This window comes from Nothoprocta perdicaria, unplaced genomic scaffold, assembly GCF_003342845.1.
Source record: "Nothoprocta perdicaria isolate Ctin4 unplaced genomic scaffold, notPer1 scaffold_45, whole genome shotgun sequence".
Taxonomy (NCBI): domain Eukaryota; kingdom Metazoa; phylum Chordata; class Aves; order Tinamiformes; family Tinamidae; genus Nothoprocta; species Nothoprocta perdicaria.
In genome coordinates, this window is record NW_020455699.1 from 289401 (window position 1) to 304455 (window position 15055).

At 37.7% G+C, this 15055-nt stretch overlaps 1 protein-coding gene across 1 annotated transcript in view; it reads left to right on the forward strand.

The window, feature by feature from the left end:
- SNCAIP (synuclein alpha interacting protein) overlaps window positions 1-15055 on the forward strand; it is a 49988-nt gene that overhangs the window by 19705 nt on the left and 15228 nt on the right. Inside the window, exons 5-7 of the mRNA XM_026046611.1 lie at window positions 2474-2587; window positions 8143-8268; window positions 11949-12118. Of these exons, the coding sequence (XP_025902396.1) occupies window positions 2474-2587; window positions 8143-8268; window positions 11949-12118 (410 nt within the window). The remainder of the gene's footprint in view (window positions 1-2473; window positions 2588-8142; window positions 8269-11948; window positions 12119-15055) is intronic.

A 15055-nucleotide genomic window follows, 5' to 3' on the forward strand; every position in this document is an offset into this window, starting at 1 on the left:
TTTTTTTCCTTTTTAAGCACATATATAACCTTGAAAGACTGTGTTAAGAATGTATTTACAAAGTCTGGTGCCATTTTAATATCATCATTTTGGTGACTTCTAGTAATGGCTTTTGTCAGTTTGCCACATCTGAAGGTGAGACTTCTTGGGAATCTAGAGCAATTTCATCTAGAGGAATCCCATCAAAATTAAAATATCCATCTTGCAGAACAACCTGTCATAAAATGCAGAAATGGATGCCCCAGATTACAGGGAAACCTGTTATGTAGGAAAGCAGGAAAATGAATAGTGTTGCCGTGCAATAATAAAATACAGTAATATACCAGAAAGATGACATTTTACCCAAACTAATTCCAGATCTTCAGCAAGTAAGATTTAATGATTTAATGATTGAATGCTATCCCTCAGAGAAAAAAAAAAAAAAAAAAAAAAAAAAAAAAAAAAAGGCAGGCCTTTTTTTTTCTTTAGGTTTTTAATTTTTATTTTTTTGGAAAGGCTTCAGCAAAATGATACAGGGCTGGTGGATACCAACATTTGGAAAAACATTCCAGTGATGTAGTAGGACAGGAGTCAGAGACTGGGAAAGGCCATATGAATGATAAATTGAACTGATATCTAGCTGGTCTGTATAACTGAATTGCTGTTAGAAAATGAGCCATTTAACTTCAGTGTTCTGGCCCATGTCCAATTTGAAGAGTTAAAGTCTGCCATTATAGAGTTGGAACAATTCTACAATTTTATTTGGAAATGATTTTCTCTCTCTTTTCCTTTTTAACTTAGATAGATGATGTGTTTATAAGCTAGTCTATCTAGATATCTTGTCTTTTCCCCTCAAAGGATGGCTTTTTAACAAAGTCAAAGGGTTCCTTTAGAATCTGTAACATTTTGGCCATGCTTTCACATTTCTAGAAATTTGTGTACATATGGTTGAATCATAGGAATTATCCCTGAAAGTGGTGGTGCTTCATCACAAGTGTTTCTAACAATGATCTGTATGGCCAGAGTTATCCTTACAGAAGTTGCAGTGAGCAGCCATTGCAAGTTTTATCTCAGGACCTTAAAAATATTCAGCATAAATAAACTTCATAATTCTTGCTCCTTATTTCTGAATTGTTTTGGGCCTTTATTTTTCTTGCTCTTAGATTATACTGCTGTAACTGCAGTGCTGATAGTAGCACATGCATCCATGTTTTGTAAGGGTCATCAATATCAAAATGAAAGAAAATCTGTATGCGGGAACATAGATTTCCATGGAAAAGGGTCCCAGTAGGCAATTTACTGATCATGTGCAACTTTTTCCAGTAAGGAATGAATGAATTACAAATTCAGAACCTCTTTCTGTGCTTGAGTAATGAGCTAGAGAGTGAAAATAAAGCAGTATGTTATGGCAGTCTTACTACCTTACTGACAGAGTGTTTTATTCATTTTATTTATTTAAAGCAGCTGTAGAAAAGTGCTCTGCAATTTAGCAAAATTGTGTGACTTAGTAGATACCTACTAAATTAATTACTTTTATTTTAAAAGTACCATAGGACTTTACTCAGTTGTGATACAAGAGAAACACAACAATCATGTAAAGTTAATAGTACTAACTAATATTTGAACCCTGATTTGAGGTATGAGCTTTTTTCTGGAGTGGTTAAAAGACAACTGTAGTTTTCATTGTTTTCCTTCTTTTTTGAAATAGAGAAAAAATGTGGAAAAGTGAGTAAAAGTGATGGTGTGTATATGTGTGTGTATATGTGTGTGTGTGTGTGTGTGTGTGTCTGTGTGTCTGTGTACATGGTAGATAGGCAAGGAATAAGACATATGAAAGGCAAAGAATAAGACAAATATCAAACATATTCTACACCAATTTTTCTTTCTCCCATATGGATTAATATTAATGGAACATTGAAAATAAGTTCTTTATTTTATAGCAGCAGCTTGGTAGTGCAGACCAGCTAGATACTAGTTTAATTTATCATTCATATACCCTATCCCAGGAAAAAATACTACTGAATAGTGAATATTTTAGTGTGTAGGGAGAGAGCCTGTTCACTCTAATCCATCAAATGGACTAGTTTACTTGTTGAGCTTTGCTGTATGAGTGATGGAAGCAGAACTATGTGTTTATTTCAGAGGGTAGGAGACAACGGATAGTATGTAATACCTTTTCACTGCTTCTTGAACTGATGTTCCCGTGGTGCCTCTCAGCACACGTTCTTTATCAACATAGATATACAACTGTAATTTTAGGAACGAAGTAATAGAAAATGTAGGGCAAATTTAAACTGTCAAAGTAGTGTCAATAGTCAATCTATGTTTGATTCAAACAGCAGGATAAACAAGTGCATTATCTGAAAGCAGATAAAAGAACAAACTTTCAAATAAACTATGGGATTGTAATATATTAATGATTCTGATGAAATCTTGCCTGTTACTAGTTGCATCTGGAACTGATTTTTTTTTCACATTCTTTTTCTTCTTTTAGAATGGTCAGCTGGAGTGTGTTCGGTGGATGGTGAGCGAAACAGAAGCTATTGCAGAATTAAGTTGCTCGAAAGATCACCCAAGCCTTATTCACTATGCAGGTTGCTATGGTCAGGTATGGTTTTCATTCAGTTTTTACAGATTGATATGCACAACAATTTCAATTAAATCAATTTCAATTATAACTGAACAAGCTTTCTGTGGCTTTTAATGGAAGTGTTCATAATTACCTCAAAGTAGGACTTCAAAGACTTCAAAGAAAGAAAGATCCTTTCCCATTTAATCTGCTTATTTTTTCAGTATTTTCTCTCTCAAGTGATTTTTTTGAAACTTAAAGTAGCAGCAAGGAGATTAGATGGCATATTAGACTAACTTATCAATTGAAGAACAGAGGGAGTTTAATCATCTTATTCTGGTCCATAGAAAAAATCATCCAGCACTCTGGCATAGTTTACATTTCCTTTCCAGGAGAGAATTGCCTGAGATAATTTTGGCATATTGTGACAGTTTAGGAATTCAGTATATTGGCACTGAAGTGAAGTGTGGTGAAACTTGAACATCTGTCTAGATCTCGTCAGTTTTATTGAGAATTGCATATGAAGATGTGTTGTAAAACAGTCCTAGTCTACGCCTAGCCTATCTGTAAATCTAATGATGGGGGACTTYAGAAGTTCAGTGTTTCAGTGCTCTGCTAATATCTTGGGAAACATACACCACTTAATCGTACCACATTCTCATCACAAGAAGTCGTTTTTTCCTAAACAGACCTTACAATAACCTCTCTTCAAAGAACTTTCTCTAGAATCTCATATGGAAGGAATAATGATCCATTTTTTTCCTGTAATCTCTTTGGTGGATGAGCCACTTTCTCACTAGATGTAGTTTTTTTCTCTTACCAGTAAAGAGAAGAAAAACAAAATGTAACCACTTATCTTAAGAAATTTAACTTCTTTACCCTCCTGTGCACATAAGACTGTCCCATTGAATATCATTCAAAAATATTTCTGCTCAAAAAAAAAAAAAAAACATGTTTCTGCTTTTAATTGGTAATAACAACAGTTTTACTGGAAGAAGAGCAAGGCAGATGTGGAAAGCTGGAAAGATATATGTCCTCCCCTTCTCCTGGTTCCTCAGGCAACACAGAGACCGTCATTCATGTGCTCTTCCACCCCACTGGTGCAGATGAGATCCCTGCTTGATTCTGTCCTTTCCATGACAAGTTTGACCTGTAAAGCTAAAACTGAGTGTAAGATAGACAGGTATCTGGGCAGAACTGGGTTTGAGAAAGGAGCATTTTTAACTGGGAAGAAAGTTTGGAAGAAAAGGCTTAATATGAACTTAAATTCATGTCTTCATTTGAGCTAGCCTATTTTTTCCCTCATCTCTAAGGATGTTTACACAGATTAAATCCAGTGAAGCTCTATTTTCTTCAGTAGAGTTACACTGTCTACTGCCAGGAGCAGATCTGGCACTTTGAAACTATATTCTGCTCAGACCAGGAAGGAAGCTCCACCAATTAAGAAACATCAGCTACAATCAGCCACCCCTGAAATTTAAAAAAAGGTGATATAAAAATTGCTGACAAATTTTCATAGTTCACTGAATGCTAAAGAAAGTTCACATACATTGTCAATTATCTTTTATATAATAAATCCATCTTGCAGACTTAAAAAAATATTGAGGCTAAAAAGAAGCCAAGCTATCATACCCAACTATATTGAGAAAAAGYTGTTGAGAATTTCAAATGCATTGTTGGCACCAACCTAGAAAGTTTAATTTATTTTACCATTACTTACATGAGAGCTAATCCATGTAAACACTGATCTTGGCACAATTACAACGGTATTATTTTTACAAGGAAGACCTGTTGTTCAATCATTTTCTAACAGAGTAAACCCAGCCATTATTTCCCCAGGCATTGTGCATATATGCCATGTTCTTCTTCAATAAATATCTTTAGTATTGCCAGCAAAAGGGAGCTTATATCAAAGCTCCTGTGTTAATCATAGTCAAACCACAGCTGTGGCCGGACTCCAAATAGAGCTCAACAATTCTGTGTTCTTTTTCTCTCTCTCATCTGCTTTTGTTCCATGAGAAGGGGCTGTATAAGTGCATGTGTTGGGGGAGGAAAAGAGCTTAGTAGCAGCCTTCAGCTTTGTCTGCATCCCTCCTAGCTGCAGCCTCTTTATTTTTGAGTTGTGTGGAATTGTACCCTTGGAGGGGTATAGAGAAGCAACCCAGTTGACAGAAATCCCCATATTAGGTGTACGTTGTTGATATATTGCAGATCATGGGCCAGCTATGTCTGGTGCATGCACCATGTTATAGGAGAGACATGGTGCTTCAGTCCTAGGTGTGCTTTGGGGATGCAGACTAAGAGCTTCGCAGGGATGCAGTTTCTTTCCAACACAGAAACAGCACTAGCAGGGACTACACAGGCGAGGAAGAGAGAGAGTGGTGGATGCTGAGGGTTTGTTACCTCCGGAGCTGCAGTAACCCTAAAAGGGCCCAGAGGTGCAGCTCGACGGAGGGCTAAGGAGGGGTCTTGTGAGCCCCGTGGTGGTGCAGGGCAGGGGGCTGCAACGGCCAGAGGCCTGTGATCGTCAGCACACACACTAACAACATGCCTAACAACACGCTCCTTCACACCTCAGGATGTTTGCTTTTTCCTATCCAGTGTCACTTTTGTAGGGATAATTTGTGACTTTTTAATTCGCCCCGTAGATTCTCTATTAAGAAAACGTGGTAACTGCTGTGAAAGGTTACTGGGAAAGAGAGATAATTTAGTCAATATCAAGTAATGGGGCTAGAATTAGATGTGGAATGACTGCTTTTCACCATACTAATCCTTCTACTTTTCCTCCAATTAATGCTTTTTGATAACTGTTCTTGCCGAAGTCTGCAAACTGTCCCAAAACAGAAAGCAACATTTTTTCTAGAATATTCTCTGTGGGGACGTTTGCCTCATAGGTCCAAAATATGCCAGAGGATGTTACGATATAAGATAACTGCAGGTTTTGAAAATTAGTGCATATAAACTTGTCAGTATTTATCAACTCCTGTTGTCTAGCAAGTATATGGGTTTTTTTCAATTATGTTAATCTAGTAAATAAATTTGCTTGCTATTTTTCAATTTGTTTGGATAAATTGAGCTGGTGATAATATATCTAAGAATATTTTTTTTTCCAAATACTTAATGTGGTGTTACTGAAATAGTCGTTTGATGTAGGAATTTTTCATTTTTCCCATGTRTAAGTAAAGAAAATGGTAGTTTTCACTGTGTATGTCAAGGATACATCTGTGGGAAAACAGTGTCATGAAACACAAATTATTTTAATGGAACCCTAAAATTATGCCTATGATGAATTGTTGCACAGGCATTTCCAAATATAGATCATTGCATTTAGACATTCAGGCACTTACTTTCTATGTCTGATAAGATAAATGACAGGAAAGCATAATTTCTTCCATACTGACTGTCATAAAATTACAGATCATGCTCAACATTTTATCTCTGTTAAATTCTGAACAAATATATATTACATAATTTCAAAGCTTTTGTTGTCTTCTCATTCTACAGAGATATTCCTCTAAAATACTTGAAACAAAACAGCAATTCACAGGAGTAGCAGAATCCTTCCTCACTGTTGGCAAATGCAACAGACATCTCTAGAAATTGCTCAAAAGTATTTTAAAAGGGATATGTGATCTGAAGTAATCTTCCTATGCTGGCTCTCAGCTGTGTTTGGCATTTAGCCAAGAAGTATGAGTATCTATCTCTTCACCCTGTAATAAAAACAAAATTACTGTTAAAGGGGAAATAAACACAAAAAAAGATAAGTTGCACAGAGAACAACCATCTACTGAATGGATATCAAGTTTTTATGTGCAGAATCATTTGGAGGAGAGCAAAGAAGTCTGAGGTCACATCTTCATTTCCTAMGTGTTAAAATTTCCATGGCACCTTTTATACAAGAAGAGGTCTGTGCCCGAGATACATGAGCAAAGTTTCTTTTCCCTTGTTTACCGTTTCTTTTTCCTGCTCGATTACTATTCTGAATCCTAGAGATGTTGTGTTTCAGCACTGTTTTATTTAAGCTGTGCCTCAGTCTTGCACACACATTTGGCTATATGTGAGTATGGACTTAAAATTAAAACTGCTGAATGCATAAGATTAGTATTTGTACTGATGTTTGACAGAATCTGCAAAGCTATTTGGAGCTAGAGCTCCTAGCCGATGTTGCACATGGTGGATATAAATAAATATATAAATAGCATAAAATAGTAAAAAGATATAAGTTGAAAATAATAAAAAATACATACTTAGGTAAAACAAGTGAGATAGTGATTTAATTCTTTACTAAAATGCAAAAACTGGGAGCACACTTGCAGTCAGTTATCATCGAAGGGAGGTCACATTTTTATGTAAAGTATTATGGATTTTCAGTAGGTATTACAAGGGCACAATCAAAATTAATGTAGAGAAGCATGGAATCTTGCTAGGACAGGTAGCAGAAATATTTTCTGAAAACATCTACTGTGGAAAACATGAAAAAAAATCTTAGTGCAAATATATAAACTCTCCGTTATTATAAAGGAAAACATCCTAATAAATTGTGTATTACACATACGTGCACAAAACATAAAGCAATGTTAAAATCAATTAGGATAGTAAAGTAAAACCTTATTGAGGATGTGTAATATGTTCCCAGTCCCTTTTGTGGCTGATTATAATTCTTATCTATGAGCAGCTTATTTTCATGTCTTCTTCCTCCTAATTCATTTTCCTCTTTCCTGGAGTATAGTTCTAGCCTGCTTTCCCTATTGTAATTAGATTCTTGCCAGATCATCATCTAAATAAATTCCTTCTTCCTCCTAATTCATTTTCCTCTTTCCTGGAGTATAGTTCTAGCCTGCTTTCCCTATTATGATTAGATTCTTGCCAGATCATCATCTAAATTAATTCTTTCTTCCATTCCTAGCTACTAGTGCTTTTTCCATATTGCTGTGTCTTGTCCAGTTTACTTCCTCTCTCTTACCTCAGTTTTGGCTCTAGACTTCTCTCTGCAAGCTTGTGGTCTAGCTCTCCCCATCTTTTTCAGTACACAGGCATATACATATCATCATCTAGTCAATACAGTGTGATTGCAGGATAAGCAGATTCCCAGCTTTTAGTACTGTTGCTTYTCCTGCTACATAGCAGCCCAATGCTGGGGTGTGCTAATAGCTTTGGAGGGTGCTGCTGCTTAGTTCTGTGGTCTCTGTGTGGGTTTGAAGGGGCTTATGAAATTTCACCAAATTTTGGCAGACCTACAGGCTATTTTTTCTCAGGTATCATCTCCAATATGTAGACGCTCTTCCTTTTCAATGTACAATAGTCAAAAGGTGTTACAGTGCACATATTTTTTTCCTATTAAGTCTTTTTTTTTTAAAGAAATTGAAATTTTAAAGAAATTGAAATATTTTTTGCTTGTTTCCTTGAGAGATCCAGTCAGAGTTAGGGTCATGCTGCACTAAGTCTGACAAGATCAAGAGGTATTGAAAGCAAGATTTTATAATAGGAAATACGGGGCAAATTTAGTAATAGGTGTTGTTACTGGTGTTCCTATAGTACATTTAACTTTCCATTATTTCTTACTTTTGTGCCTTTTCTACTTCCCATCTCTCTAGGAAAAAATTCTTCTGTGGCTTCTTCAATTTATGCAAGAGCAAGGGATTTCATTGGATGAAGTTGACCAGGATGGTAATACTGCTGTTCATGTAGCTGCTCAGCATGGCTACCTAGGATGCATACAGGTAGAGTAATAGCTGTAATTATATCAGAGATCTACTTCAAGTCAAACTTGAATGCAAACAACCTTTGAAATGAATATGGAAGATCTTACTTTAAAATTCGCTAGAAGAAAAAAAAAGTAGTAGAACTCAGACTGAAACGCCAAAAAAATACATATTTTGAATTCTGTTGTCAGGTATGCTGTTGTTGTAAATCTAACGTAACCTTTGTATTTCAGGAAGAAAGCATCATTGCAGTTGAAGAGCTTATGGACAATTTAAGTTATGGTTTATTCCATGTTAAGATTTCCACTTAGATCAAGCCATCCTTATCCTCCAAATATATTAATACTAATATATTAAGCAGATATATTCTGTTTAATGTGAATGTGACAATGATTTCAAGTACTTCTCAATGAATAGCCTTGATCAATATGGGCAGAATAGTTCTGTTGTACAGAGCTGATGAATTGATTAATTCGCCCTGCTTAAAAGGCCATCAGAGCTATAGTATTTTTGAGTTCAATCTGAAAAAGCTAGTTTGGATGCCTCTATATACTACCAGTGTTCAATGCAGGCACATCGAAGAAGCTGCAGAGTTGAATTGGAAGGGTAGTTCAAGCATCTACTTTGCATTAAATCATACAACAAGAATGTGCCTGTTCTTCTTGAGAGTCACCTGAGAATCGTTGTTCACAGGAATACTTCTCAAAATTTGTTGTTGTCATTAATTTGATTGAAAAGTCTTTGAAGAAGRAATAAAATTAACTTAGGTGATTGCAGAAAGATTCCCAAGAAACAAACTATTCATTAGAGAAGTCAAGAAACAAAATTCAAGTTGGCATAAAGTCAGGACGGGAAAGAAAAATGYCCAAGAAGCAATAGTAATTCTCAGACACCTCAGATATATACAGGGACTCTGAGAGCTCAGAGAAACTTACTGCTACCGATAGCTGATTGATAGCAATTCTCAGCTGCCAAGTCTAGCTAGCTAACCTCTTTAGAAAGCTAGTAGTGTTTTTGTAGTGTTACATTGAGTCTACTTATTACTTACTTATTACTCTGGTAGTTTATTTATATGCCTGGACACACAGAGAAGACCTAACTATATGAAAACAAATATGAGAGTCTCACACAGTTAAAAGGGGAAAAATGAGCGATAACTTAGYTGAAGGAATAGACTCAGAAAAGAACAGTTGCGTAGGTTTGGAGGACATGGCCATCTCTGCGTTTTCTTAACTGATGTGTCATCTTTCTTTTAAAGATGCCAGGAATATTGGAAACCCAAAACAAACTCTTATGAGAATCATCATAAACAGATCAGCAAGTTTGTGCTAAAGCTAGTGGGTTTACTGTTTTCTTAATTATTTTCCATAGAGTTGCTATGATCAATTGGGAAAAAAATGGATGGAAGAAATAGTTGAAAGTGCTATTGTGTTAGATCTGTATTTAAGAATAATTTTTTACTGTGTCTCTTAAAGATGAACGATAGATTTGAAGGAAAAATAAGTGAAGAGTGGTGACATTTGCAGACTATTCTCATGGATAAAGCTAAATCTGAAAGAAAATATCCCAATTTTCCTGGTGAAGAACTTTAGTAAATGGCTTAGAATTTGTAAAACTGTTTATTGTAGCTCAATTTGAAAATCAGCAACAAGCATTTTGCGCTGGTGAAGGAAATAAATCATGAAAATATCTATTCACATGAAGAATATATAGTTAATGTATGTCACTTTAATGCTTCACGATGCTAGTACTTTGTTGTGTTATGAAACAAAATAAGCTGACAGTGTGGTGAGTTCAATATTTAGCTTAAAACAAGGCAGAGTGAACAGTTGATAAAAAGAAAATGATAAGAAGGGGTAAGAGTGTAGGTAGTAAYATAGAGGATGAAGTATGTTATGCTTTCAGTGATCCCTTGGACTTCCTACTGACTTTTCTTTGGAGCAAGTGAATTCTGTCTTCTTCCAAATGATACTGCTGTTTTGCATAGGGTCATAACTTGTCCCTTCTTGATTTTCTTTACCAGCAAAGTAATCTTAGATTGCTGTCATGAGCTGCAGTGCAACACTGTTCACAAGTTTTCCTTCTGTACAGAGTCAGTAGGCAAGAAAGACTAACGCCCCTCTCTCCTGTCAGAAGATGTAATGGTCTCTGTGCCTGCTATTCTGAGTCAACAAAGCCACACTTAACTAGGAAGACTGCCAAATCCCTAGTTCTGCCTGGATAAGTCAATCAGGAGCTGAACTATCCTTTTCCTCTTCTGCATGTATCTATGTGTGTATTAATGAAACTGTAGATTCCAGATACCTTATGGTTTTGTTCAGGATTTTTTCCAAAATGTTGTGAACAATGTGTGTGTTTGAACATTAGTGATTACAGTTAGATCTAGGCACTATCATAAAGCAAATAGGATGTAACAGTGATTATTACAAAGAAACCAGAAAGAAGGAAGGTCTGGTGTAAAAGTTTGTGGTCAGCCCGGCAGAACTCTTTTTCCCTTACCATGTTCTGAGTCCAAGTGCGAGAGGTCACCCAAATGCCATACTCACAACCTGAACAGTTTTACAGAAGTAACCTGGCATTTTCCACTGCAGCTGTGGACACCTGAGAACCTTGGCTTTTATTTTTGCAGCTTTTTTAGACTGAAAGCTTTTATTTCACCTGAATACTTCAGGGTCTTTTAAAAAGAGGAAAGGGTAAAATAAGCAAATACAAAGCAATGAGACATTCAGCATCAAAAAAGAAAAAAGACAGAAAAAGTCATTGTACAGATTTCTTTTTACAAAAAGGAGGTTTTGACTATACTTGAGCAGTTGGAAGGTATGAGCCGTATTTTTCATAYCCCAGTGTCCCTTGGCTGAAGAATCAGGACATTGAGACGGGTATGCTGATTGTTTTAAATACAGGGATTCTGCTGTGGTAGGAAACTGAGAGCTAAACCACAAAAGGAGTCAGCAAATATTGCAGCAAACGGATTCCTAAATTAAGATTCTTCGTGTGTGCTATAATTTGCTCTGGAACAGAAACCTCCAGAATAGCCAGCATCAGAGCTTGTAGGTATTTACAGCTCATCACTGCCCCTCAAAACTGGCTAGCAATATGTTGGTGCTGCCCGGGCCCTGATACTATTTAGCGTGGATGTCCTCTGAATTGCACTTTTTTGCATCTCCCCTGCTAGCATCAACATGTGCAAAGTTAGCATAGTATTCAATCATACATAGATAAACTCACCTGAAAAGAAAATGTGCTTTTGTAGCTTAAAGAAGAATCCATAGGTATCCACATGCAAGTGTTCTGTTTTCATTCAGTAGTCCCCATTACAGAAAAAAATTACAGGTGCAAGTCAAGCTGTACTACACAACCAGATTGCAGAAAATGCCCTAATTCCCTAAGTGGAACAGATAAAGAGGCAGAGGAAGGAAAAGTAGTCTTCTAATAATCATCTGAAAGAACAGCACATGTTCTTCTGTGTTAGCCTTTCACCTGTGGAATAAATATTTTATTTTGGCTATATACGTTGGGAGTTCTGGTTGTGTGCAGACTTACCAAGTGCTAGGTTTTTAAAAAAGGTTAGCTTATACCAATATTTTCAAATATTTTACTCAGGAATGCCCTGAGCTTAGCAGTTCTTACTGACGAACAAAATTTGCAGCAGAGATTTATGTCTAGAGCGCTCAGTGTTTCCTTCTGTGTCTCTACAGACCTTGGTTGAATATGGGGCAAACGTCACTATGCAAAACCACGCRGGAGAGAAACCGTCACAAAGTGCTGAGCGACATGGGCACACCTTGTGTTCCCGCTACTTAGTGGTTGTGGAGACCTGCATGTCACTGGCCTCTCAGGTTGTGAAGCTAACGAAGCAACTGAAGGAGTAAGTTTAATTCTTAACAGAAAGATCTTTGTGAMATCATGGAAACAATACTCTGGTTTGTCTCCAGTTTATCAACAGCATACTTTCTCTTGTGTGTGACAATTTGCAATTCATACTTCTCCCTTATTCCTTGACTACRTGCTATCTTCAACCATTTGCCCCCTCACCTCTTTAGAGGTTCAGGTTTTTGGCTATTTTCATGTTGTTAGTTTGCTGTGGATGTAGATTAAGAGTATTTGAGTGAAAAAATGGTAGGTGTGAAATATTCTGACAATTTATATGTGTATAGGTAAGCAGTCCTCTGCCTTTTCCCTTTGAATACCCGGGGATCACAACTTTGCTAATCATATTTTCTATTCAGATAGCATACATTTACATATTAGGTACAGTGAATTACTCTTCCCAGTTAGAGTATTTGGGCTTGGTGTTAGAAGGAATGATGAAAATAGCAGTTGGAAGCTATTCTTGAATTTGGAAGGTTCCCAAAGCCCACAGTAGCTTCTCAGGAAATATTCTGTAGCGTGTTTTTTCTATCATTTTTATGTTTTTTTCTCATAGGAGGTGGGTTAAGTATTTTATTACAATTTTTAATACAGAATCTGTAAAGAATATGGTAAAGAACATGTAAAAAAAAACAAATATACAATTGCTGTCTTTGAGTGCAGTTGCTGTGACTGAGCCATGTCAGTTACCTCATAAGAGGGCACTCAGCACTGATATTTTATGTTGCATTACACCTAAAGGAATATGTAGCTACTTCCTTTGTCATTATAGAATACCTTACTTCATTTGAAGTATGCCTGTTTTTATTTGTACCTCTAAACAGTTATGGTATAGAAGCATTTTCTCGAAGTTTCACTCTTCTTTTACACTTACAGTCTAACAAATACGAAAAGGTGAAACTGGAAGTAAGTTTCACAGTTTTGATAATTATAGTCTGATAGTGTTCGCTTGACATTTCAAAGCACCAGTTACTTTGTAGTTGGTTCATTTGCTAAAAAACACATTGAAATACACAAATCAGGTACTATTAAAAAAAACAACCCCCACACAGAGCAGAGAACATTTCCTAAGTTCCAGCATCAGCACCTAACTTATCTCAATATCTAATGAGACTTACATTCCCTATAATTTAGCAAAAATAAAAACAAGAAATAGAAAGGTAACCGTAAGTTTTCCAAGCTTTATTTCTACACAGTGCTCTTTTGATATTTGATTTAGCTGTTACCTCTCCTGTGTAGAAGAAAGATTTGTTTTGTCAGTCAGCAGGCTGTTTATTCCCGTAGACATAGTGCTTAGTTCAGACTTTCCTGACAAGAGTCCCCTCTGTCATCTCTTTAGGCTAGAAGCATAGGAAGTCATTTAAATTATTCTTATTTGGTGCCTGATGGGTTCSTTTGCTTGTCTCATCTGAAACTAAATCTGCTTCCCTTGAGCTTCCTRTTTTTTCAGGCTTTAGATTTAGCTCCACGAGGTGCAGCAGCTGCCTTTTCTTCCTCTCCTACAAAGGGTTGTGAGTCTCTTGGGCAACCCTGCTGCAGTTTACTGAGGCAGTGAAATATTCCATTTTCTRCTCGAAAGAGCAGCTTCTGCATGGCTGTTTTGGCTACCAGCCTCAGACCCCAAATAGGCTCTGATAGGAGTGCACTGTGCTCAGAGGCCTATGCTCAGGAGTCAGAGGGCATTATGAAAGAGGGTTCCTGACCTGTTTCATAGAACCATCAAAGGRGCAACATGAAAATTCAGGAATGTATTTATGGCCTGGAGGAAGTGTTTGGCACAGTTTCTTGAAGAGTCTTACTCTCACATGCTAGTAAGAAAGAACTGTCCAAACACCTATGAAGATCCCAGAAGCATCAGATGGCAAAAGGCCAATCTGCAGTCTGAGGTATTTTAAGTTGCTGTTGCATTGGAAAGGTTCTAGTTCAGGCCACAATGCTGACCTTACTGAGTCTTCTACAACTACTTCTGCCACTGTTAATAGATCTTTTTCTAGAGGAGGAGAAGTTGTGACTGTATTGTGACAGGTTATATGACTCTTCACGATAGCTCAGTAAGGCCTGATCCCCCAACCCTTCTTCAGCTTTTTTAAACATGAGAAAACCCTAGAGTGTCTGAGCATGCAAACTTTTCTATAGGAATTTTCCTGGGTTCCTTATCAGGGAGGAATAAGGCTCCTTGTGCTAGTAAGAAGAGTGAGAATCCCAAGACAAAAGTTGTAATCATCTGTGTTACACTAGAATGCTTAAGGTTGGAAGGGACCTCAGAGGTCATCCAGTCCAACCCCCCTGCTCATGCAGGGTCACCTAGAGCACGAGGCGCAGGGCTGCGTCCAAGCGGGTTTTAAAGATCTCCGGAGAAGGAGACTCCACAACCTCTCTGGGCAGCCTGTGCCAGGGCTCTGTCACCCTCACTGTCAAGAAGTGTTTTCTCAAGTTCCTGTGGAACCTTTGGTGCCTCAGCTTGTGGCCGTTTCCTCTAGTCCTGTCGCTGGCCACCACTGAAAAGAGGCCTCCCCCTCCTCCTCACTGCCTCCCTTGAGGTATTTATACACACTGATCAGGTCCCCCCTCAGCCTCCTCTTCTCCAGGCTCAACACGCCCAGCTCCCTCAGCCTTTGCTCCCAGGGCAGATGTTCCAGGCCTCTGATCATCCTGGTAGCCCTGCGCTGGACTCTCTCCAGCAGCTCCACATCCCTCTTGTACCGGGGAGCCCAGAACTGGACAGAGTCTCCAGATGTGGCCTCACCAGGGCTGAGTAGAGGGAGACAATCACCTCCCTCGACCTGCTGGAGATGCTTTTCTTAATGCACCCCAGGATCCCGTTGGCCTTCTTGGCCACCAGGGCACACTGCTGCCTCATGGTCAACTTGTCATCCACCATGACACCCAGGTCCCTCTCTGTGGGGCTGCTCTCCAGCAGGTCCACCCCTAATCT